Source organism: Stomoxys calcitrans, chromosome 2 (genome assembly GCF_963082655.1).
Source record: "Stomoxys calcitrans chromosome 2, idStoCalc2.1, whole genome shotgun sequence".
NCBI classification, from domain to species: Eukaryota; Metazoa; Arthropoda; class Insecta; order Diptera; family Muscidae; genus Stomoxys; species Stomoxys calcitrans.
Window position 1 is genome coordinate 18121450 of NC_081553.1, and position 26326 is coordinate 18147775.

A 26326-nucleotide genomic window follows, 5' to 3' on the forward strand; every position below is an offset into this window, starting at 1 on the left:
TTGGAAAAAATTGAGGCTTGTAAGGACTCTAGAAGTCAAATAAGGAGATCGGTTTATATAGGGGGCTATATCAGGTTATAGGCCGATTTAGACCGTAATTGGCACAGTTGTTGAAAAACGTAACAAACCGTAACACCAAATGCTTAATTTCAGCCAAATCGGGCGAATATTTCGTCTTTTAAGAGTTCAAGAAGTCAAATCGGGAGATCGGTTTCTATGGGAACTACATCAGGTTATAGGCCGATTCGGATCGTATATTCGCACAGTGATTGGAAGTCATAACGGAACATCACATGCAATATTTCAGCCAAATCGGACAAAAATTGCAGCTTGTAAAGGCTCAAAAAGTCAAATCGGGAGATCGGTTTATATGGGAGCTATATCAGGTTCTAGGCCGATTTAGACCGTTTACTCGCACAGTGAATGGGAGTCAAAACGAAATATCACATGCAAAATTTTAGCCAAATCGGACAAAAATTGCGGCTTGTAAAGGCTCAAGAAGTCAAATCGGGAGATCAGTTTATATGGGAGCTATATCAGGTTAAAGACCGATTCGGATCGTATATTCGCACAGTGGAACATCACATGCAAAATTTCAGCCAAAACGGTAAAAAATTGTGTCTTGTAAGGGCTCAGAAGTCAAATCGGGAGATCGGTTTATACGGAAGCTGCATCAGGTTAAAGACCGTTTTGGACCGTAATCAACACAGTTGTTGGATGTCATAACAGAACACTACATGCAAAATTTCAGCTAAATTGGACAAAAATTGCGGCTTCCAGGGGCTCAAGAAATCAAATAGGGTGATCGGTTTACATGGGGGCCATATCTAAATCTGAATCGATATGGCCCATTTGCAGTCCCCAATGACCTCTATCAATATTAAGTATCTGTGCAAAATATTATGCGTCTAGCTTTACGCACTCCACCGCTGTCGTGATTTCGACAGACGGACGGACGGACATGGCAAGATCGACTCAGAACGTCGAGATGATTAAGAATATATATACTCTATGGGGTCTTAGACGAATATTTCGCGATGTTACAAACGGAACGAATAGATTAGTATACCCCCATCCAATGGTGGTGGGTATAAAAATATGCCAGTATGGAAGCACTGGAGAAAACCATTGTATGGGCATGGATCAAGATACCGGCATATTACCTTAATACAGCTTGGAACTCCTTATTTAATCGACTCAGAGCAATAGTCAAGGCAAAAAAGGGTCATATCGAGCACAACTAAATGGATTCTGAAATCTGATTACTTTCACACATTTTTTGTCATTTAAATCAATGAAAACTTAAAGCACTACACTTAAAAATTAGCAAAAAATATTAATTCTACACCATTTAATTTCTTTCTTTTCGCTTTAGAAATGACCAAAAAAAACCTTCTCCAATTTTGAACTCATCTTCCTATATAAAGTCATTCATCGATTTAGCTTTTATAATGCATGTATTTCTCCATCATTTCGATACATAACGATTAATATCAGCTGGCTGGTCACACTGCTACACTTTATAATCGTTATTTCAAGTGCCTATATAAGTTCCCCACTAACTCCATATTTAAAGATTAAAAACTTCCTTCATCTTCATTCAACTCCAAATTACTCCTTTCATGTTAATAAGAAGAACCTCATTGTCGTCACATTTACAACGTCATCTGCAGGAAGGCAGCACATAACCAACACCATTACAAAGCAAAGCATGGAAGTTTTCCACAGCATCCATTCCCATCTCCATTTCCAACGAACATAGCAACTCCTTAAGATGAGGTGTTTATTACCAGGCACTTACTTACAGAAATGAACAAATAACACCTCCGCCAGCTACAACACAACGATGATGGTGATGATGATGAGGACCAACGACATCGATATTCAGCCACCACAGCCAACAGATGAGATGAATCCCCCTTTTTTTCTTAATGGCTGCGCCAAAGTTTAAACTCCCGACACTTTTTGGATTTGCAGCGCCAATGTTACAACAGCCATACACTCGTTTAGGTAACGCCCACATTTTCAAATAAATTTTTCAGGCAATGCCAACCAGAAAAGGTATGAAGCATTTCTGTAGGTATATGTGTGGACTGTCATACCATTGCATAGGTAAGTGTGTATGCAGACACATACATAATTGCTTGCAGAGTTATATGTACAGTGGCTATATGTACAAGAATCGGGTTGAGGATGATGAACAGTGTTTTAAAATCACAACAAAATAAACTCTTAGGTAGATGGAACTAGGAGAAACCTGCACCAGATTATGAGACTTGTAACTGGTATTGGTTTTGAGAAGAAAGTCTAGCTAGTAGCCTTCAATCTAATATCAAGGGAATAAAAAGGCTGGAAGTAACCATGATCTGTACACATCTGTGTAACATATTAGTTAACGTCGCCGTGTTTCCAATCTCTCCACATCTGTATTTCGGGGAGATCAGTCGTTGCGACCACCTGCCCCGACTCTCATTCATCCACCTTTGTTACCTAAAACTAACAAGTAAGAGCGTGCTAAGTTCGGCCGGGCCGAATCTTATATACCCTCCACCATGGATCGCATCTGTCGAGTTCTTTGCGCAATATCTCTTTTTAGGCAAACAAATAATAATGAATATGGACGGAGGAGGAGGTGGAGCTATATCAAGTTATAGTCCGATTCGGGGCTCAAGAAGCAAAATCGGGAGATCGGTTTATATGGGAGCTGAGTCAAGCTATAGATCGATTCAGACAATATTGCACACGTATGTTAAAGACCATGGGAGAAGCCGTTGTACAATATCTGTGCCAAACCGGGTGAGAATTGCGCTCTCTAGAGGCTTAAGAACTCAAAATCCCAGATCGGTTTATATAGCAGCTATATCAGGGTATAGACCGATTTGGACCATGCTTCGCATAAATGTAGGAAGTGATACCAAAACACCAAGTGCAAAATAACAGCCAAGATCGGTTTAAATATAACCTGATATAGCAGGTTAAGGACCGATCTAAACCATACTTCGCACAGTTGTTGCAAGTGATATCAAAACAATATGTGCAACATTTCAGTCAAATTGGATGAGAATTGCGCCCTCTAGGGGCTCAAGTAGTCAAGACCAAAGATCGGTTTATATGGCAGCTATATCAGGTTATGGACCGATTTGGACCATACTTCGCACAGTTGTTGGAAGTGATACCAAAACACTATGTGCAAAATTTCAGTCAAATCGGATTAGAAATCCGCCTACTAAAAGCTCAGGAAGTCAAGACCCAAGATCGGTTTATATGGCAGCTATACCAGGTTATGAACAGATTTGAACCATACTTAGCACAGTTGTTGGAAGTAATACCAAAACACTATGTGCAAAATTTCATTCAATTGCGCCCTCTAGTGGCTCAAGAAGTCAAGACCCAAGATCGGTTTATATGGCAGCTATATCATTTTATGGACCGATTTGGACCATACTTCGCACAGTTGTTGGAAGTGATACCAAAACACTATGTGCAAAATTTCAGTCAAATCGGATAAGAATTCCGCCTTCTAGAAGCTCAAGAAGTCAAGACCCAAGATCGGTTTATATGGCAGCTGTACCAGGTTATTAACTGATTTGAACCATACTTCGCACAGTTGTTGGAAGTAATACCAAAACGCTATGTGCTTTGATATCACTTCATTCAAATCGGACGAGAATTGCGTCCTCTAGTAGCTCAAGAAGTCAAGACCCAAGATCGGTTTATATGGCAGCTATATCAAAACATGGACCGATTTGGCCCATTTACAATCCCAACCGACCTACACCAATAAGACGTTTTTTTCAAGCGGCTAGCTCTACTCCTTCAAAAATTAGCGTGCTTTCGACAGACAGACGGAAAAAATGTCACGACAATCAAGAATATCCTATGGTGGAGGGTATCAAAATCTTATGAACATTCCATTATGGAACAGGGGATACTTCCCTCATATCTCTGAGTGCAGTCCGATTAAAGTTTTCAGCTCAATAATAAGGGACCTCCTTTTTTTATGCCGAGTCTGAACGGCGTGCCGCATAGCGACACCACGTGGTAGAGAAGTTTTAACATGGCAGGATATCTTACAAATATAGCCAGCATTAGTAAGGGGATAACCACCGCTGAAAATTTTCTGATGTCATAAGCGGACATTCTAACATCTGCGACACGGTGGCCACCTTTGTTACCATCTCTCCAAAAGTCTGCTCTAGAATGGTCTGTGTATGATCCGGTTGAGCATCGTGCGGCGTAGAACCTGGCCCGCTCCATTGCCTGTCAGTCTATCGGAACCATTTCAGCTATTGCAAGGGCTATGGACTGCGCCACTGTCCGGAAGGATGATATGACACGCCGTCCTCTGTACCGAGAGCACGGATTTCACTCAGCATGTTGTCTGCAGTGTTTGACCCCATACTTTGCTCCCATAGAGGAGGAAGATATTCCATGTTTCAATTAAGAGTCGGTGCGTCAAGACTCTTAAGTCTAAGAGGCCACCGTAGCGCAGAGTTTAACATGTCCGCCTATGACGCTGAACGCCTGGGTTCGACTCCTGGCGAGACCATAAAAAAAAATTTTCAGCGGTGGTTTTCCCCTCCTAAAGCTGGCAACATTTGTGAGGTATAATGCCATGTAAAAATTTTTCCCAAATAGGTGTCGCACTGGAGGCCCCTTATCATTGAGCCTAAACTCGAATCGGAAAGGAATGTTCATGCGTTTGCATTGTTGTCTAAGATTTTCTCTGTATATATCAGTTTTGTATCCAGTCGGATCTCTTGATTGATATCTTAGTCTCCACTAGTGTGGTGTCTATACCCATGTCCACTTCTACTGGGATATTTTTTCACGTTAGGAGTAGCAACTCCGTCTTTTGCATCGCAAGTTGCAAGCCGTGGGAGTCCAGACAGTCCTTTGTTCTTAGCATCACCTGCCGCAGTTTGCACTCTGCCCCCTTCGTGTCTCTTGACGTGATGACCACAGCAATATCGTCCACATATCCTATATTCACTCGTTCCATCCTCAGGGTTAGAGATCACTACCATGTCACGCAGATAGTTTCTGATTATTATTATCAGATACGCCGGTTTATTAAAAAATGACCAGAGAGCATCAGACCATCTGAAGCTACTGAATATGTTATTCACATCAAAGTGTGGCCAAGGGGACAGTTGGCATAGGGTAGTGGTTTCTACGTTTAGCTTTCTCTACTATGTCCACCAGACCACCACTCTACTACCTCCAGCACACTCTGAGAGTGCCGATAGTGGATTTTCCTCTCGGGAAACCACGTTGTCTCATTGGGAGTCCAACTTCTGAAGCTGTAGCTTCAAGAGTCGCTCTAAAATCTTGCTGGCCGAATCCAGCATACATAGTGGCCTATGTGAGGATGTGGAATTTGACCTTGCTTATGAGAACCCACTTTTGTCTCTCCCATACCTCCGGTAAAACAGTTTCCAATAAGCACCGGTTAAATATTTTCAGAAAAAATTCCGGACTGTTTTCAACATCTGCTTGATGACTTCAGCGGGTATTTCTTATGTACCGGGGGCTTCTCTTTTCTGGGTGCTGTGAGCCGCATTCCTAAACGCATTCTATCGTAAAATCATAAACTTAATTTTCTCTGAGGTCGTGCGGGAAGACTACATCTGTGTCTACATCACCGTCGTTGGGCTGTCTCCGTGTGCCAAGTTTTTCCACCACAATTTTGTACCTATGGCTCCAAAGGCTTCGGTTTATGTCCTCTCTTAATTCCTTCCACTTTTCTTTCCTGCTCCTTTCTATTACGGCACCTATGTCCACCATACTTCCGATGCGCATATCAAAATCATCCTGACTACACCTTCGTAAAGCCAGTGGACCAACGATAAATGCCTAAATGTGGTACTTTCAGTTCCATCTTCTGTCAAATATCGCGTACAAATTACCTCTATCCGATATTGAGATCGTTTTGTTTATAATCGGAAGATGATAGTCCTAACGTCCATTCCTGCATCCTACAGACAGATCTCTGCTGAGACTTCACAGCTTGGCCCAGTCGCATACTAATTTCATATGAGCATACCATTTAGGAGCAGGAAATACTTCTCTCATATCAATGAGTGCTCAATGATAAGGGGCCTCCTTTTTTATGCCGAATCCGAACGACACTACTTGGCAGAGAAGTTTAACAATGTTCACGCCGGGATTTGAACCCAGGCGCTCGGCGCATAGGCGGACATGCTAACCTCTGCGCCACGTTGGCCTCCACATGCCTGTCAAAAGTCCTTTTCGGACACAAAACAATGAATATCCTTGCCCTTCCTCCAGAAGTCAAATTAGTTCATATCCCACCTCGATGATAATCCTTAGGAAGCTGTTTAAAACAATCTCCCACATCCAGCAACACCGGAACTCGAACCTCTTTTGTGAGATCCAAAGGTTATTCCTACAGAAATCTTAATGCATAATTCCTATACACGCCGTCATAATTGATATGGCCTAATACGAGGCTGTGACCCTCTTTGGAGTATTCAGTTCATCTGTCGTTATACTCGACTAGAAGGTCCTAGCAATCCGGCAGCCGAATAGCAATTTCCATCATAACATCACCTCCACACTGGGTATCATGTCTCTCGTCGAGGATAACATGTCTCTCGCCTAGCATAACCCTTCCCAAAATTATGTCATGAGCCTGAAATCTTATCAGGTATTCTACACTTTCCCCAACGCATATCGACCCCACCGTCCTCGAATCCCGCCATCCTCCAGTTGATTCCATGATTCTCTGACAAAATAGTACAGATCCCCACCTTACCATTGCCTGAACGCATGTCATTCCCTCTACCAGGTTCAGTAGTTCACCAAATAACTCGAATGGCAGATTTGGAAGTAGTTCGCTCGCTTTGGAAGATCCATTTTATTATTTTCGTCCATTATTCCATTTCCTAGAATGCCACCGCTTTTAGCAAACCGAGTCAGAGTTGTACCATAAACCTGAACTTTATTCAGGGCATTTTGACCCCATCGACTTTTAAAGTTGATTCCAGAACTCTCTGACAGTAATCCGGCAGGCAAGTACAAATGCACACCCCACCATTGCCTCCACATTGCCAACTGGTGCAAATGCCAAGGACGGCCCATTTCAATTCCTGGAATTTTGATATACAGGTATTCAATAGATTTCGCAACCCATACTGATACTCGTACGTTGTTGTAGCCATATTTGCATGTAGAGGTGGCAATCCTTATCTAGCTCCTGTAGCTCGATCCGTGCCAAAGGGCCGATCGCTGCGGAAACAGGGTGGCCATTGGCTATTTAAAGGCGCCAATAATCCGCCTGGTCATATCGAGCATCATAGGGACTCAGTCTCTATGCAAGAGACGGTGCCGCTCGGCCTCCCCACTGAGACTCTCCACTCAATACAGCTAATTGTCTACGGCTGCCGTTGCAGCTACTCCGAATGGACCATTCCACTAACCGCAACCTGTGGATGCTCGCAGCTAAGCTCCTTGTGACAGCGATGAAGATCTGAACTCGATGTTCCAGCCCGTGTGGTGCTGACAGCTATCCCATGCCAAATAGAAGGGCTTGAGTGCCGCCTTTGTGTCCACTAAATCTTGAAAGACTGTAGAGTCCCATTCGGCACTATTAACGACATGTAGATATCACATACCTCTGAGTAGGCACCGTCGCAGACTTCATCGTGGAGCTATGAATGAAAATCAAAATGTCGCCGTCCTCATATACAGAATCCATCGCCAAAAAATCTGTGTTGGCAATGTGTATCATAAAGATTCTATCTCTCATCGGTCTCGTTCTCAAGTAGTCTGAGGACCATGCATATCATTCTCTGGTATCCATAATGGGTCTATAACCATACCAAGCATTCCGATTCAATTCCATATCTGTTCTTATGCAGCTTTTGGTGTGAACCTCAGTGGCCCCGTGGCTCTGACGTAAATCCATCATGCGAAAGCCCCATATGTCAGCATGAGTCTAGCGGTGGTGACGTACAACTCTTACTCCAACTCCAACTCCCCACTACCTACCGAAAATCTTCCTGCATGAGTTGAAGGCGCAAATTGCCTTAAAGATTCTATCACCTGTCTTCCAGTTGATCATCCTTATACTAACTCCCTACTATAGCGACTGCTTCTTTAATCCATATTTCTTTTCCAGGACAATTTCGAACCATGCCTAGGAAGGTATTACGCCTCCTTTGACAACTGCAGAATGGTCTCGTTCATACACGTGTCTCTAAATGTCGTTGTTTATAATTTAACCTTCTCTTAAACACTGTCTCTTCTCTACAATTGGCTTTGTACTTTGAGGCAGTGTAGCAAAAACTTTCAGCTCCTTGTCTTCTTCGTGATTGTTGTTCTTGTTTAGGATAAATGTATCCAACCACTGTAGTTGTTTGTTTTTTACACAACTACCTACAACCGTTTTGTTCTCCTTTTACCAACTTCATCTACTTCTTCTGCATCATCTTCGCTGTCATTAGCTGGTGTGAAAATGTTTGCAGAAAATATACAGCAAACAAATAAATTGTTCAATACCAAAAAAAAAGAGCCTTAAGGCTGCTCTCATCTCTTGGTATGCAACTGAGTGTGTGTGTGTGTGTGTGTGTGTGTGTGTTTGATGGTGTGCTCCCACAACTCTGTCTGTGGGGCATTGGCAAGAGATTCCTTTCAACACAACACCAATATGTCTCTCTTTACCAATTGAAGTGGGGGGATTTTGTTTTGCATAGGGAGAGAGAGAGCGCGAGTATACAAATCCCTCAACTTAAAGATGTTACCACCTTAGGATTTGTTCGACTCTTTCGCTCTCATCAAAAGCTTTTGGGTGGCATTTGGTGGCAACCGTCAGGCATTGCATTGGTTAGAAGGTAACAGCAAGACATGAGTAGCCAGTCTGGTTGGATTGTTGCCCTGCCGTTTGGCAACGAATGCTACGAGCAACCATTTGTTGTCGTCGTCATCATCGTTGCCGTTGTCGTCGTCGTCTTCGATTGTTCGATGAGTCCATCATCATTGTCCGTGTTCAGCAGCTTTCTGGTGTTCACTTTGGTTTTAGTAGAGTTTGCCAAGTCAATTACCGAACAGTGAACGAGAAGACTTTTAGCGCGCGTTACCGGTTCAAGCGGCACAAAATTCCGTAAAACCTTAGCCTAACCATAACAAAGCGTTGTGTTGTGGAGAGAGGCGCGTGAGAAGAGTAGAAACACTCTCACACACTTATAGAGCGCTTTGGTTGTGTAGTGAAAATGGCCCATTAATTCGAAATCCGCTAATTGCTGCCACAACAAAACAAAACCGGGCAAGGCAGCTTGAGCGTCAGCAACTGCGATAACGACAGAACGACAAATGAACGGCCGGGCCAAACGGACAGACGGGCGAACGAAACGTTATTAGCGTTACATGTCAACCCAAATGTTACAGTTACAAGTTAAACGTTAATGTGCGTGAGTGTGAGCATGTGTGTTTGTGTGCCTGTGTTTGTTGTGTGCATGCAACTTTTCTCTGTCGTGGCAAACATCGCAATTGAGTGAGTGCATGTGTGTGTGTGTGTGCGAGTGTAACGGCATTTAAAACAATTTGTTCAAATTACCTTACATTGCAAGCAAGCCGAAAGCGAACGTTACGCGATTGTCGCCTCATTAGCCGCCTTTGGCTAGTCATCGACCAGAATTGCCAACGCCGAACGTTAACCGCAAAACAATGGTCTCAATGTGCCTACAATTCATTAGCGGCCATCCGAGTTCCCTCTCTGGCTTTTGTATCTCGTTTTGAATAGCGTCGGAGTTTGACGAAAGCGGCAAGCGACTAAACCCCTAAAGGCATTGTTATGATCGCCAACATTTCTAAGTGAATGAGCAATTGACTCGTTGAGTGTTATTAGACCCCATTTAAAAAGTCTGAAAACAATAGTAAAAAAATAAACGTCAATGAATTGTCATACGTTTACAAGAGTTTCTTTTGTTGACATTTCCCTCTAACAAAACAAAAATGTGCCAAATAAATTGAAATAAACGAATTTGTGGTAACTCCTCAAAATAATACAAAAAAATATAACAAAATACATTAAAAAAAAGTGTCATTATAAAACCCATCCCCCACGCTTTGCCAATGGTCACGTGTAGCCGTCAACCATTAACAATGCTGCCCCTGGTGCCGATCAACCCTTTTGCCGTTGCCACCAAGCCCAGCCCGGCCACACCGACGGCAGCTGCACCGGTTAAAAGTGTGGCAACCACTATTCCCGTTAGCACGCATACTAAGCCCAAATTGGCTTTCACCATAGACGCCTTGGTGGGCGAGCGTAAAACGGAGCAGGCTCCTCCGATACCCTTGAACCCTCGGCTAAGAGTTATAGCGCCACCAATACGCAGCCCTCCCCAGGATCAACTGCTGGCTGGGGAGTTACAAGAACCCTTGGAATTAAGAAATAGCCGTTGTGTGGCTCCTCCATCACCTACGCATTCAAGAACCTCTGTGATAAATCAAAGGGATCAGGCAGACCCCGAAGGTTCCTCAGCCTCTCCCATAAGAGAATGCAACAGTTCTTCCAGGGATCAAACTCAATCACCTTTGGCACCTGATAACCAGCCACATAGTAGTCGTTCTACCACCCCCCTACATTCCCCCAGAGAGGCCATTTCCCCGGTAGTGACAGAGCAGCGAATGTTTAAAAGTCTGCCTTCTTTGCCCCCGGGTTTGGTAAGGCCTTTTCCTTTGCCTGCACCCGCCGCTAGTATACCTATAATACGTTCAGCGGATGGCCAAGGGCCAGCCCCATTGGGTCATTCACCTTCAACATCGCTAATGCCACCCTCAGTCAATGGTCCATCACCTTCAAATCCTCATTTGCTGGCAGCCCAATTTCAAATGGCCGCTGTTTTGGCTCATCATCAGCAGCAGCAACAACAACAGCAGCATCATCAACATCCAGGGGGACCACATCCTCCACCTCCACCAGGTCCACCACCGCCACCGCCCTCACACCTGCCTCCACATCTAATGCATGGCCATCATTTGGGTATTTTTCCACCAGGGCCTCATCATCCACCCTTTGGTAATCCTCATCTGATACGCGATACGTATCCCTTGTATCCTTGGTTATTATCGCGTCATGGGCGAATATTTTCACATCGTTTTCCAGGTAAGGCATAGATGTTTTGAAAAAATTTTGGTTAAATAGGATTATTATAACAAATAGTAAAATACATATATTTGAAAACTGAAGCTAATTGGAGAGGAACATAAGGCTCATGACAGATCATTGTCTGATTCTTAGCTCGGATCATATTTGGATATAGCTGCACATATATACCGATTTTCCGATATTATTTCAAATTTCTACAAAATTGAAATTTGATAACTATATCAGTATATTGTCCAAACTGCTCCACATTCGGTTCGGACCACGAAACGCCTAATCCAATTCCTGTTCTAAATTTCTGCAAAGTTTTACTGTCAAAATTTTCTGGAAAAGTACGCGAACAGATCTAATTTAAAGTAAAAGTGTGATAAGTTTAGCCGGACCGAATCTTATATACCCTCCACCATGGTTTGCATTCGTCAAGTTCTTCGCCCAGTATCTCCTCATAGACAAACAAAGGATAATGGATAAAAATGACCATGCTATTGTCGCCATATCACGTTATGGACCGATTCGGACCACACTTAGTTTAAATGCTGGAGACCATAGTAGCCAAATCGGATAATAATTGAGCCCTATGGGGGCTCAAGAAATAATATTGGAAGATCGGTTTATATGAGAGCTGTATCCAATTATAAACTGAAGGTTGTAAGAGAAGTCATTGTACAAAATTTTAGCCAAATCAAATAAGACTTACGCGCTCTCAAGGCTCAAGAAGTATAACGGGGAGATCAGGTTATATGGGAGTTATATCAGGTTACAAACCGATTTCAACAATACTTGCCAAAGATTTCATGCAACATTTTAGCATAAATCGGATAATAATTGCGCTCTCTACAGGCTCAAGAAGTCAAGTTCCGAAATCGGATTATATGATCGCTATATCAAGTTACGAACCGATTTTGATCATACTTAGAACAGTTATTAGAAGTCATAACAAAACAGCTCAGAAAAAAATGTCAGACACATCCCACAAGAATTGCGCCGTCTAGAGGATCAAGAAGTTAAGATCCAAAATCGGTTTATAAGGCAGCTATACCAAAACATAGACCGTCCAACCGAACTGCACTAGTAGGAAGTAGAATTGCCTAGCTTTACTCCTTCGAAAGTTAGACGGACGGACGAGGCTAAATCGACTTAGAATGTCAAGCCGATTAAGAATATATACACTTTGTTGGGTCTCAGATCAATATTTCGATGTGTTACAAACGGAATGATGAAATTAGTATACCCCCATCCTACGGTGGAGGGTATAAAAATGGGCATTGGGTTCCAATTTTTCTGGGCATTATGACCGCAACATGGGCTGTCTTAACACCCAATTCCATTTTTGGCTTTATGACCATTGTCTGTTATGACAGGTCGCCTTTATGTGATTTTTCGGTTCATCAAGAGTATGCTCTCAATATTTACTTAAATATTATAGTTAAACAAGAAAGGACGGCAATGATGAACTTTTGATACCCTACACCAAATGGTATAGGCACAAAGTCGTCAAAATTACTTGAATCTAGCCCACCCTGTAGCAGTGCCCTCTTTTACAATACACGGTACAAAAATTTCCCTATATTTATAATCTAAGCTTGTAGTTCTGAAGGGCACATTTTAGCTTCAAAAAATTTTCACTGCCTCTCTTTCGATTCTTTCAAAAGCTGCGGTTGCTACTTACGGTGCGGTCACCTATGATATCGATGTCGTTTGCATAGGCTGCTACTCGCCTTTGCAGACTCTACTCTTGTGACCGACCTATGATATCGATGTCGTCGGTATAGGCTGCTACTCGCCTATGCCGACTTTTATCTTGTGACCGACCTATGATATCGATGTCTTCGGCATAGGCTGCTACTTGCCTAAGCCCACTGTTCTCTTGTGAATAATGTGCCATATCTAATCACATCTGCATCTCGTATAATCTTCTCAAACAGGATGTTAAACAGATAACACGATAGGCTGTCTCCTTGTCTGAAATCTCGTTTGGTATGAAGATAAAATTTAGCAAGGATACCAAGCTCAGACATGGCTTGAAATACCTTTCAAAGGGTATCGAAAGTGTCTTTGTAGTCTACAAAGAGATGATAGGTATCGATTTTTCCCTTCTCGGGTCATTTCCAGGATTTGGCGCAGTATGAATATCTGGTCCAGGGTGGATTTACCAGGTCTAAAGCCGCATTGTTAGGGCCCAATTATCTCATTGACTTTAATCTTTCACACAATACGCTCGAAAGCATCTTGTATGCGATAGGGAGAGGACTTATTCTTCTGTAGTTGGCACATTCCGCCTTGTCTCCTTTCTTGTGTACGGGACATATTATGCTGAATTTCTAATCATCGGGTATGCGTTCTTCTAGCCAGATTCCGCAGACAAGCTGACACACCGATAAGGTGTATCCCGCCTTGGGTCTTAAATGGTTTAGCGGGTAACCCGTCGGCTCCTGCTACCTTGTTGTTCTTCAGTCGGGTGACTGCTACTTGGACCTCATTCTGACTAGGAGGTAAACATTCTATAACATTATGAGGGATTGCTTCTGCGATATTCTCTTTCCCGCATCGTCGGACACTAACAGTTGGGCAAAATGTTCTTTCTCTATCCTCAGCTTCTTTGTCTCTGCAGGACGATGTGCCTGTACCAAAGCCATCGGTTTAATGTTTAATTCTTTGCCAGATTTTCCGGATTTTATTCAGACTCCTGTACATCTCAATTCGCTCACACCCACGTTGATATTTTTGTTATATTTTATCAAAATTGATTTAGATTTATATTAAGGTCTACATACTTTCATATGTCGCCGTACTTGCACATATATTGGGTTGCCCAAAAAGTAATTGCGGATTTTTTAAAAGAAAGTAAATGCATTTTTAATAAAACTTAGAATGAATTTTGATCAAATATACTTTTTTTACACTTTTTTCTAAAGCAAGCTAAAAGTAATAGCTGATAACTGACAGAAGAAATAATGCAATTACAGAGTCACAAGCTGTGAAAAAATTTGTCAACGCCGACTATATGAAAAGTCCGCAATTACTTTTTTGGCAACCCAATAGAATCCTAGTTATTACAATTTGGAAGTCATTTGCACGAAATTTAATACGGTGTGCTTTACAACCAATTTTTCAATTTCCACTTATAGGATAGGTGTAGCGTATTATATAGTCGGCACCGCCCGACATTTGTCTTTCCTTAATTGTTTTAATTGAAAACATTTTTATTTCCTACGACATTTTTAACTGAAAACAAGTAAAAGCGTGCTAAGTTCGGCCGGGCCAACTCTCATATACCCTCCACCATGGATCGAGTTTGTCGAGTTTTATGCGCGGTATCTCTTTTTGGGCAAACAAAGAACAATGAATAAAAACTGTTATGCTATTGGAGCTATATCAAGTTATAGTCCGATTCGGACCATAAATGAATGAATGCTGAACATTGTAGAAGTCATTGTGTAATATTTCAGTTCATTCGGAAAGCAAAAAGCAAAATCGGCAGATCGGTTTATATGGAAGCTGTATCAAGCAATAGATCGATTCAGACAATATTTCACATGTACAGCGGTCAAAAAAAGTATTCATCATTAGCAAAATTGATAATAAATTCACTTATTTTGGGTAATTGAAGAAAATTTAAAGTAAACAAATAATGCAGTTTTATGCAATAGTTTATTTTTCGTAATATGTTTTAAAATAAATTCAAAAAATAAATTTAATTAGCGCAAAAAATGCAATTTCATATAATAACACCAAAAACAGAACAAAAAAAGTATTCATCATTGATGTGCTATCATCAAAGTCAAATTCAAATATTATTTGGGAATCCCCCTTTTCTGTTTTATTTAGTAAAGGAGGCTTTGCCCTTGACAGCAAATATTTAATTTCATTGAAAATATAGTTTTTGTCAAAATGGGTCGTAAGCAAAACGAGGTTTCTGATGAGGTAAAAGTTTTGATAATAAAACACCACAGGAATGGTTTAACTCAAAAAACTATCAGTGAAATATTAAATAGACCACGATCTACTATACAATCCATCATCAGAAAGTGGACAGAAACGAAAACTGTTGACAATAAACCAAGATCTGGTCGACCAAAAGCACTTTCAGTTGGAGATGTGCGTTGGCTAGTGCGGCAAGTTCAGAAAACTCCGAAGACAAATGCGACCATTCTTCGTTAAAACACTATGGAATATTTAGGGAAGGAAGTTACTACACAAACAATTCGAAATACACTCAAAAGGCATAGTTACAGAGGAAGAACTGCACGTAAGAAGCCCTTTATAAATAAAATAAACCGATTGAAAAGGCTAAACTTCGCAAAAATGTATGTAAAACAGCCCGAATCATTTTGGAAAACAGTCATTTTTGCAGACGAGAGCAAGTTTAATCTTTTTGGGTGCGATGGAAAGGTCATAGTGTACAGAAAACCAAATACAGAGCTTGAAGAACGAAACACAGTTGCTACTGTAAAACATGGTGGAGGTGGTTTAATGGTTTGGGGGTGTATGGCGGCTTCAGGAGCGGGAAATCTTGAAATTATTAATGGAGTAATGGATCATAAGTATTACATTGACATTTTAAAGAGGAATTTAAAAGATAGTGCTGTAAAACTTGGGCTTGGTAATAACTTTCAATATTATCAAGATAATGACCCCAAACATTCTGCTTTAAATACCAAGATGTGGATGCTGTATAACTGCCCCAAAGTCATTAAAACTCCTCCTCAAAGTCCCGACTTGAACCCAATTGAACATCTTTGGGAACATCTCGAACGCAAATTGAGAACGCGCAATTTTTCGAGCAAGAGTCAAATGCAACAGGTGATAATGGAGGAATGGACTAATATAGACCAAAATATAACCGCTAAATTAGTCCAATCGATGTCAAACCGTTTAAAAGAAGTTATAAGACGCGGTGGTCGAATAACAAAGTATTAATTTTTTTAAATTATGTTATTTATTTTTTTGTTTTTTTGCAATGATGAATACTTTTTTTGTTTAATTTTTTGTGTTCAGCTGTAAAATGGCCCTTTTTGTTCCAATAAATACTATTTTTTTCTTTAAAAACAATGAAATTGTGTACATATATATCACACAAGCACTACTGCATCATTAGTTTAATATGTTTTTATTCCAATTGTCTTTTGTAGACTTATTAAAAAAAAAACATTGAATGATGAATACTTTTTTTGACCGCTGTATGTTGAAGGTCATGGGAGAAGCCGTTGTACAAAATTTCTGCCAAATCGGATGAGAATGGCGCCCTCCAGGCGCCAAAAAAGTCAAGATCTAAAATCGGTTTATAGGCAGCTATATCAGGTAATAGACCGATTTGAACCATACTTAGCACAGTTGTTGGATATCATAACAAAATACGTCGTGCAAAATTTCATTTCGGTCGGATAAGAATTGCGCCCTCTGGAGGCTCAAGAAGTCAAGACCCAAGATCGGTTTATATGACAGCTATATGAGGTTATGGACCGATTTGAACCAAACTCAAGACAGTTGTTCGAAATCATAACAAAACACCTCTTGCAAAATTTCAGCTGGAACGGAAAAGAATTGCGTTCTCTAGTGGCTCAAGAAGTCAAAATCCCTGATGGGTTAATATGGCAGCTATATCAAAACATGGACCGATATAACCCATTTACAATCCCAACCGACCTACACTAATAAAAAGTATTTGTGCAAAATTTCAAGCGGATAGGTTTACTGCTTCGAAAGTTAGCGTGCTTTCAACAAACAGACGTATAGACGGACGGACAAGGCTAGATCGACTTAAAATGTCATAGCGATCAAGAATATATATACTTTATGGGGTCTTAGACGAATATTTCGATGAGTTATAAACAGAATGACGAAATTAGTGTACCCCCATCCTATGGTGAGAGTATAACAAGTAAGAGCGTGCTAAGTTCGGCCGGGCCGTATCTTATATACCCTCCACCATGGATCCCATTTGACGAGTATCTCGCAGTATCTCGGTTTATAGGCAAACAAAGAATAATGAATGAGAACTGTTATCAAGTTATAGTCCGATTCGGACCATACATAAATGAATGCTGAACATTGTAAAAGTCATTGTGTAATATTTCAGTTCATTCGGATAAGAATTGAGCCTTATAGGAGCTCAAGAAGCAAAATCGGGAGATCGGTTTATATGGGAGCTGTTTCAAGCTATAGATCGATACAGACCATATTGGACACGTATGTTGAAGTCCATGACAGAAGCCGTTGTACAAAATTTCTGCCAAATCGGATGAGAATGGCGCCCTCTAGAGGCTAAAGAAGTCAAGATCCCAGATCGGTTAATATGACAGCTATATCAGGTTATGTACCAATTTGCGCCATTCTTAGCACAATTATTGGAAGTCATAACAAAACACCTCATGCAAAATTTCAGCAAAATCAGAGGAGAATTGCGCACTCCAGCGACTAAAGATATCAGGTTATAGACCGATTTGAACCATATTTGGCACAGTTGTTGCAAATCATAACAAAACATTTCTTGCAAAATTTCAGTCGGATCGGATAAGAATTGCGCCCTCTAGTGGCTCAAGAAGTCAAAATCCCAGATCGGTTTATATGACAGCTATATAAGGTTATGGACCGATTTAAACCAAACGCAACACAGTTGTTGGAAATCATAACAAAATACCTCTTGCAAAATTTCAGCAAAATCAGATGAGAATTGCGCCCTCCAGCGGCTCGAGAAGTCAAGATTTAAGATCGGTTTATATGGCAGCTATATCAAAACATAGACCGATTTGAACCATATTTGACACAGTTGTTGGAAGTCATAACAAAACACGTCATGCAATTTCAGCCAAATCGGAAATGAATTGCGCCCTCTAGAGGCTTAAGAAGTCAAGACCCCAGATCGGTTTATATGAAAGCTATATCAGGTTATAAATCGATTTAAACCATACATAGCACAGCTGTTGGAAGTAATCCCAGATCGGTTTATATGGCAGTTATATCAGGTTATGTACCAATTTGCGCAATACTAAGCACAATTATTGGAAATCATAACAAAACACGTTATGCAAAATTTCAGCCAAATCGGAAATGAATTGCGCTCTCTAGAGGCTCAAGAAGTGAAGACCACAGATCGGTTTATATGACAGCTATATAAGGTTATGGACCGATTTGAACCAAACTCAACACAGTTGTTGGAAATCATAACAAAACACCTCTTGGAAAATTTCAGCCGGTTCGGATAAGAATTGAGTCCTCTAGTGGCTCAAGAAGTCAAAATCTCAGATGGGTTAATATGGCAGCTATATCAAAACATGGACCTATTTGGCCTATTTACAATCCCAACCGACCTAAACCAAATAAAAAGTATTTGTGCAAAATTTCAAGCGGCTAGCTTTACTCCTTCGAAAGTTAGCGTGTTTTCAACAAACAGAAGGGCGGACGGACTGACAGACAGACGGACGGACATGGCTAAATCGACTTAAAATGACATGACGAACAAGAATATATATACTTTATGGGGTCTTAGACGATAATTTCGAGGAGTTACAAACAGAATGACGAAATTAGTGTACCCCCATCCTATGGTGGAGGGTATAAAAAAGTTTGTGATATTTTTCTCTGTGTCTTAGAGCAACGCTTCAAGGTGGAACAAGACTCTAGTCCATGATTACTCAATTACGATTACGATAATCCAACGATAGATCAATTCCAAATAATTAATGATCTATCAATTGACCAATACAAGAAGATTTAGTCATAAACGCCTCCATGGGCAATTCTAATAACCCTTTTACACAGTACAGATCAAAAAATTCACATAATCATGGTGTGTTTTTTTAATACACGTTTGGTTATGGCTAATAAGAATCTCCTTTTTCCAGAGGAGGAATTTATCTTCTGGCACATTGCTAAGAAATTTTCGAGCGAATGTGCGTGTGTGTATTCTCGCATTCACTCAGTCATTCCTTTGGCCATATGGACGCTTATGTATATCTTTAGGATAATGATTATATTTATGGTCATTTTCTGATATGTTACCCCCAGACTAGGAATTAGAGCAAGAGTTGGTCTGGTAATTGCTTCTTAATTAATGCGTTGTTGCATCTACCACCACATTTGCCACAGTTCAGACTTTGAATTTCAGGTGACTGATTGGTGTTGTTGGGTTTGGTTTGGTTTGGTTCGGTGTGTAAGTGTTTACCAACTGATCTATGGTCTTGACATGATACTTGGCTTGATTATAAGGAGTCGTGCAACACCAGCAACAGCAACAACAACAGCAAAAAACATTAACAAATAATAATAAATGATGAAGTTTAAAGATGAGCATGCGAGTAGTATACCTTTGAATGTGTGTGTGTTTGTGTATGCTTGCTGGCTTGTTGGTTATTTGCTCTGGTAAACCCCCAATTAAAAATGCATTAGCGTTAGCCGCATTTCCACACACACATCATTTAGAGTTTTTATTTTTTGTATTTTTTTTTTCGAGCTGCTGCTGCTGTTCGGAAAAAACAAAAACAAATAAATAAATGCTGCTCAAATACTTGTAGTTATAGCGCCTCATAACATTAACCAAAACCACAAAAAAAAGTCTGGTCCCTGAAAAAAGGAGCAGTCTCAAGTATCCATCCATCCATCCATCTACTTGGAGAGAGCTTCCAAAGATCTTTGCGTGAAGTTGAGACTATCATCATTAGCATAACAACGGCTTGATCGCTAGCTGGCTCGCTCGCTCGTTTGCTGGCTCACATTCAACGCATTCACCAGAACGCCTGACAGCTGGACAGACAAATTGAGTGAATATGTGTGTGCAGCTTGTCTGCCTGACAAAAGTCCAAGAAGCGTTTGCTTGTTGTATGTGCCCATTTGGTTGTTTTTGTGCTGTGTTTTTTTTTTGCTGCTCGTTTTCTACTTCAGTGTTCGAATTTTAACATGAAACGTTTTGGTCTCTGATAATGACGTTTAAACAATTTAATTAAAATGTAATTAATTTCACAGCCATAATATAAACAGGGTTGGGTCCGATTGGGCCCCTTGTTCCCCCCAACCTATGTTTTTCTCTTTATTTGCATCTATCTCGCCCATAAAACTGACCGTGCATGCTTATTAGGCGCCAAAACCTAGTGTTTGATTAGGGGCTTAGTGTTTACAGTTTTTCAAATAAAATCAATAGAAATGGAAGAAAACATGAGATTTTACACATAAGAGACCCAAATTGTGCCATGAGCAAAAAGTAACAAGTGGAAAATCACTCAATTAGGCCGTGTCGAACTTTGGATACCCCACAACCGTGGGCTTATTTATTATTCTATTTATAATAACTATCTACTGTATCCAAACGGCTATGTGTTCTTCTTGCCAGATTGCGCACATAAGCTGATATCAGCGTGTCGCCTCCGATCTTAAATAGTTCAGCCGGTAACCCGTCGGCTACTGCTGCCTTGTTGTTCTTTAGTCGGGTCACTGCTACTTGGACCTCATTCTGACTAGAAGGTAAACATTCTATACCATCATCAGGGATTGGTTCCACGGTATCCTCTTCGCCGCCAACGTCTTTCCATATCCTCAGCATGTTATCTGTGTCAGTTACCAGATTTCCTTCTTTGTCTCTGCTGGAGGATGTGCCTGCACCAAAGCCATCAGTTTGATGTTTATAACTTTGGGAGAATTTCCGGACTTCATTCTCACTCCTGTACATCACAATTCGCTCACACTCACTCACGTCTTTCCATTTTCTTTCGGCGGAATAAACGTTTCTCCTCTCTCCTTTTCTCCTTATACCTCTCCATCATCTGGTGCATTGCTACTGATTGCAGGGTTTCTCTATATGACGCATTCTTGGCTTCAGTAGCATCTCGACACTCTTGGTCATACCATGGGTTTCTTTGAGGAGGCTTCCGGTAACCAAGTACGGATTTCGCGGCATTTTCCATGGTATGGGCAATAGTTTGCCACTACGCCATTATATCGTTGGAACAAGGAGTGCTTTCATCAAGCAGTTGGGTTCGTCGTGTGGAGTATGCCCCTGCCATTTGTTGTGTTTGCAGCTTTTCAATGTCCAGCTTCCGTGCAGTGTCAGATCGTACTTTCCTCGCCATGTTCAAACCGTTGCGAATCTTTGCTGCAACAAGGTAATGATCCGAATCTATATTCGCTCCACGGATCGATCGTACATCTAACACGCTGGATGAATGCCTTCCAGCTATAACAACGTGATCAATTTAGTTTCTCGTGTTTTGAAATCTGGTGCTACTAACTACCATGTTTTCTGCCGCTGCGAAATCTATCAGCCTCAACCCATTACTGGACGTTATCTCGTGGAGTCTAAACTTTTCGACTGTTGGACCAAAAATGTCTTCCTTCCCTGTCTTCGCATTAAAGTCTTCCAGAACGATTTTAATATAATGGGTGGGGCAGCGGTCATATTCTCTCTCTAGACGCTCGTAGAAAATATCCTTGGTCTGCTCGTCTTTGTCTTCCGTCGGGGCATGGGCACAAATAAGGCTGATGTTGAAGAATTTAGCTTTTAAGCGGATTGTGGCTAGCCTCTCATCCAACGGAGTAAAGCTGGAGACGAGGTGTTTCCGTCTCCGACTAACCACAAATCCACAGCCAAATTCATGCCTCGTGTTGTGGCAGCTATAGTATAATTCGTTACCGCTTGGTGTTGTAGTGACGCCTTAAGACGGTAATATCTGCCTTGTACTTCTCTAATAATCCGCCAGCACGTATACTGCACCTTCACTATAAAGAGTGGCAACATTCCAGGTGCTGATCCGCCAACCATGGTCCTTTTTTCGTTTGCGTGGGTCGTCAACGTTGGGGAGGTCCGTTTTTATACCCTCCACCAAAGGATGGGGTATACAAATATCGTCATTCTGTTTGTAACTCCTCGAAATATTCATCTAAGACCCCATAAATTATATATATTCTTGATCGTCGTGACATTTTATGTCGATCTAGCAATGTGCGTCCGTCTGTCCTTCTGTCTGTCGAAAGCACGCTAACTTTCGAAGGAGTAAAGCTAGCCACTTGAAAATTTTCCCAAATACTTTTTAATTAGTGTAGGTCTGTTGGGATTGTAAATGGGCCAAATCGGTTCATGTTTTGATATAGCTGCCATAATAACCGATCTTGGGTCTTGACTTCTTGATCCTCTAGAGGGCGCAATTTTTGTCCGATTTGACTGAAATTTTGCACGTGGTGTTTTGTGTCACTTCCAACAAATGTACTAAATATGATTCAATTCGGTTCATAATCTGGTACAGCTATCATATAAACCAATCTTGGATCTTGACTTCTTGAGCCAATAGAGCATGCAATTCTCATCCGATTTGGCTGAAATTTCGCATGACGTGTTTTATTATGACTTCCAATAACTGTGCTAAGTGTGGCGCAAATCGTTATTGAACATGATATAGCTGCCATATAAACCGATCTGGGATCTTGACTTCTTTAGCCTCTAGTGGGCGCAATTCTTATCCGATTTGGCTGAAATTTTGGACAACGGTTTCTCTCGTGGCCTTGAATATGTCTAATATGGTCTGAATCGATCAATAGCTTGATACAGCTCAATAAAAACCTATCTCCCGATTTTGCTTTTTGAGCTTCTACAAGGCGTAATTCTTATCCGAATGATCTGAAATATTACACAATGACTTCTACAATGTTCAGCATTCATTTATGGTCCGAATCAGACTATAACTTCTTCTATTATATTAAATCCTTCCTATTTTTGCAGAGATATTTATAGCCTACACCACCACTGTGGTACAGGGTATTATAAGTTTGTGCATTTGTTTTCAACGCTAAGAAGGAGAAGAGCTAGAACCATTGATAAGTATACCGATAGACTCAGAATCACTTTCTGATTCGATTTAGCAATGTCCGTCTGTCCGTCCGTCTGTGAGTCCATGTATTCTTGTAATCAAAGTGCAGGTCGTATTTGTTATCCAATCATCATGAAATTTTTCACATATCACCTTTTTGGCCCAAAAACGAACGCTATTGATTTTGGTAAAAATCTGTTCAGATTTAGATATGGCTCCCATATGTATGTATCGCCCGATCTTCACTTAAATGGCCGTAGTAACTACAATTTTTAACCGATCTGAACAAAATTTGGCACGGATTATTTTGTTACTGATCTTAATATATCTGCGAGATTTCATCAAAATCGGTTCAGATTTGGATATTGCTTCTATGTATATGTGTAGCTGTAATAAACACAATTTGTAACCGATCTGCACAAACTTTGGCACTGTAGTAACAAGAATTTTATTTTTTAGATATAGCTCTCATATACGTATTATATATATATATATATATATATATATATATATATATATATATATATATATATATATATATATATATATATATATATATATATATATATATATATATATATACGTATATGAGAGCTATATGTAAAAAATAAAATTGTTGTTACTACAGTGCCAAAGTTTGTGCAGATCGGTTACAAATTGTGTTTATTACAGCTACACATATACATAGAAGCAATATCCAAATCTGAACCGATTTTGATAAAATCTCTATCTATATATATATATATATATATATATATATATATATATATATATATATATATATATATATATATATATATATATATTTAAAAGTGTAGTGTAGGTGTAAGGTATTATATAGTCGGCTCCGTCCGACTTTTGCCTTTCCTTACTGGTTTTAATTGATGTTGGGATTTGCAAATAGGCCAAAACGTTTCACATTTAGAAAAAGTTACCATGAAAAATGGTTCTCCGCCTTGACTAAGTGGGTCTCTAGAAGCCGCATTCATTGTCCTATTTGGTGGAATATCGGCAAGTAGTATCGTTTCAATCGTTTTATAATCAGATATAGCAAAAATCAAAATAAAATAACGTTGACAGTTAGGAAACCGATCTTGGTGCAAGACAACAGTGAACCAAAGTTAAAGTCGCAAAATATATTTAAAATAGGATGGTCTCTAAATGTTTAATTTGTTTAGGTTAAGATGTTAAGTTTAAAAAAAAATGAATTTTTTGAAAAATAATATTTGGAAGTCCTATAGAAGTAAAATAAGATATGAAAAAAATAAGAATCAGCGATAAAAATTTAAAATCGATCGTCACGTCTGTTAGTAAATAGGAAATTAAATTTAAAGATGGCATTGTAATTTTAAAGTTTTGGTTCTTTGTCTAGTTTTCATTTCTTAATCCTACGAATAATGAAAAATCTTAAATTTTGTGGCTAAAGGAACAGTATAAAGTAATTGATATTTTTAAGATTTCAACTCATTTCATTAAAATGCTGTCGACAGAAATTACAATAAAATAGATTTTATATACCCTAAACATCATTAAAATAAATGCCTTTGTCATGACCAGAACTAATCTAATATTTCATTGTAATTTGGGTACAATTTGATGTATTTAATGACATGACATGAAACTCTTTCTTTTTCTAACTTGAAGTACACATCACAGACATGCAACAATAAACCCATGATGGGTTTTCCTTTGTAGTCCTTCAGAGAATGGAAACAATGTTGGGAGCACAATTCAATACCAATGTAACAGACATGCATAACAATTTCGTCCCTAGGCAATGGCGTAGGAATGAAATAAGATTTGAGGGAGAATACAAGAAATTTTGACTTAGCCTATGGAAAACATCTTATCTTATATATAATAAAAATCAATATATGTTTGTTTGTTGGTTTGTCCGTTTGTTTGTGTGTTCCGTATAGACTCAAAAACGGCTGAAGGGGAGGCGGACCCTCCCCCTTACCCTAATTTTCATAAACGCCAGATCTCGGAGATGGGTGATGCGATTTAAGCGAAATTTTGTGTGATCTCTTATAGTAACCTAAAATAAAAGATTTGGTATCTAAATTTCGGATGGGGTACCTAGGGGAGACGCCCCACCCCCAAAACCTACCAAATATATATAAAAAGCAATCACGACAATAGGGGACTCAAGTGAAAGATATTTAAGATTAGAAAACTTATCTGATATCCAATTGTCGGATCAAGTGTTTGGGGGACCGCCCCAACCCACAAAGGAACCCGAAATCGGGCATATATACCGACCATGGTAATATGGTACTCAAATAAAAGGTATTTGCGAGCAGAATACGAATATGGTGTCCAAATGTGCGAGCAAGTGTTTGGGGGGCCGCCCCTTCCCAAAAACACCCCCAAACAGGTCAAACTTACGACCATAACAATATGGGTCGCAAATGGAAGTTCTTTGGGAATAAAGCACGAATCTGATATCAATGATCGGGAAAAAGTGCCTATGGGGCCACCACACCCCCATAACACCATCTGAATAGGACGTATTTGCTGAGGATTACAATATGGGGCTCAATTATGAGGTATTTTAGAACAAAACATGAATCTGATAGATTCACACTTAAATCGGACCTATTTACCGACCCCAGCCCTACACTGACCTGTAGGGCTCAAATGAATTGGCCATTTCCACTTATTTACTGACCATCGTAATATGGGGCTTAAATAAAGGTATTTTGGAGTAGAATACGAATCTGATATCCAAATGTCTGACCATGTATTTGGGGCACGCCACAAAGAGTACAAATTTACCGACCATGGCAATATGTGGCTCAAATAAAAGGTATTTGGGATTAAAAAACGAATTTGATAACCAATTTTGTGGCCAAGTGTTGGGTGACTCCTCATCCCATAAACTCCCCTTATGACAATATGGGGTTTAAATAAATGGTAGGGTATTTTAGAGTAGAGCACGATGCAGATATTTTTTTCAGGCTAAGCGTACCACCTCAACTCTGAAAAAACGCTAAAACGGACATACCTATTTATCGCTCATGGCAATGTGGGGCTCAAATGAAAGGCACTTAGGAGTAGAGCACGAAATTCATACCCACTTTCAAAGATTTAGATAATTAACAAAACAAAAAAAAAATAAATAATGGTTAGGCGGTGCACCCGGACACCTCCCTCTAAAAGTGGACACTAAAATTGTTATTCCATCGAAATCGTAATTTCCGACCCAACGGGGTGTACCGGAGAAACTCGAAAAATCGGGTAAATTACGACCGCCATTGCGCACACACTGATTAAGTAGATTTTTGAAATTCGAGTCCCCTCTTTGCAGCATATCAATTGGTATGTTGGCAATGACTTTGCGAATGTTGTTCTTGAGGTAGTGCTGGCAAACTATCGAAATTCGAAACATTCGATATTTCCGATA

The 26326-nt window shown here is 40.2% G+C and overlaps 1 protein-coding gene across 1 annotated transcript in view; it reads left to right on the forward strand.

Moving 5' to 3' along the window:
* The first annotated feature begins 9709 nt into the window (after window positions 1-9709).
* LOC106084165 (homeotic protein empty spiracles) overlaps window positions 9710-26326 on the forward strand; it is a 42174-nt gene continuing 25557 nt past the window's right edge. The window contains exon 1 of the mRNA XM_013247679.2: window positions 9710-11128. Within this exon, the coding sequence (XP_013103133.2) occupies window positions 10096-11128 (1033 nt within the window). The 5' untranslated portion in view covers window positions 9710-10095. The remainder of the gene's footprint in view (window positions 11129-26326) is intronic.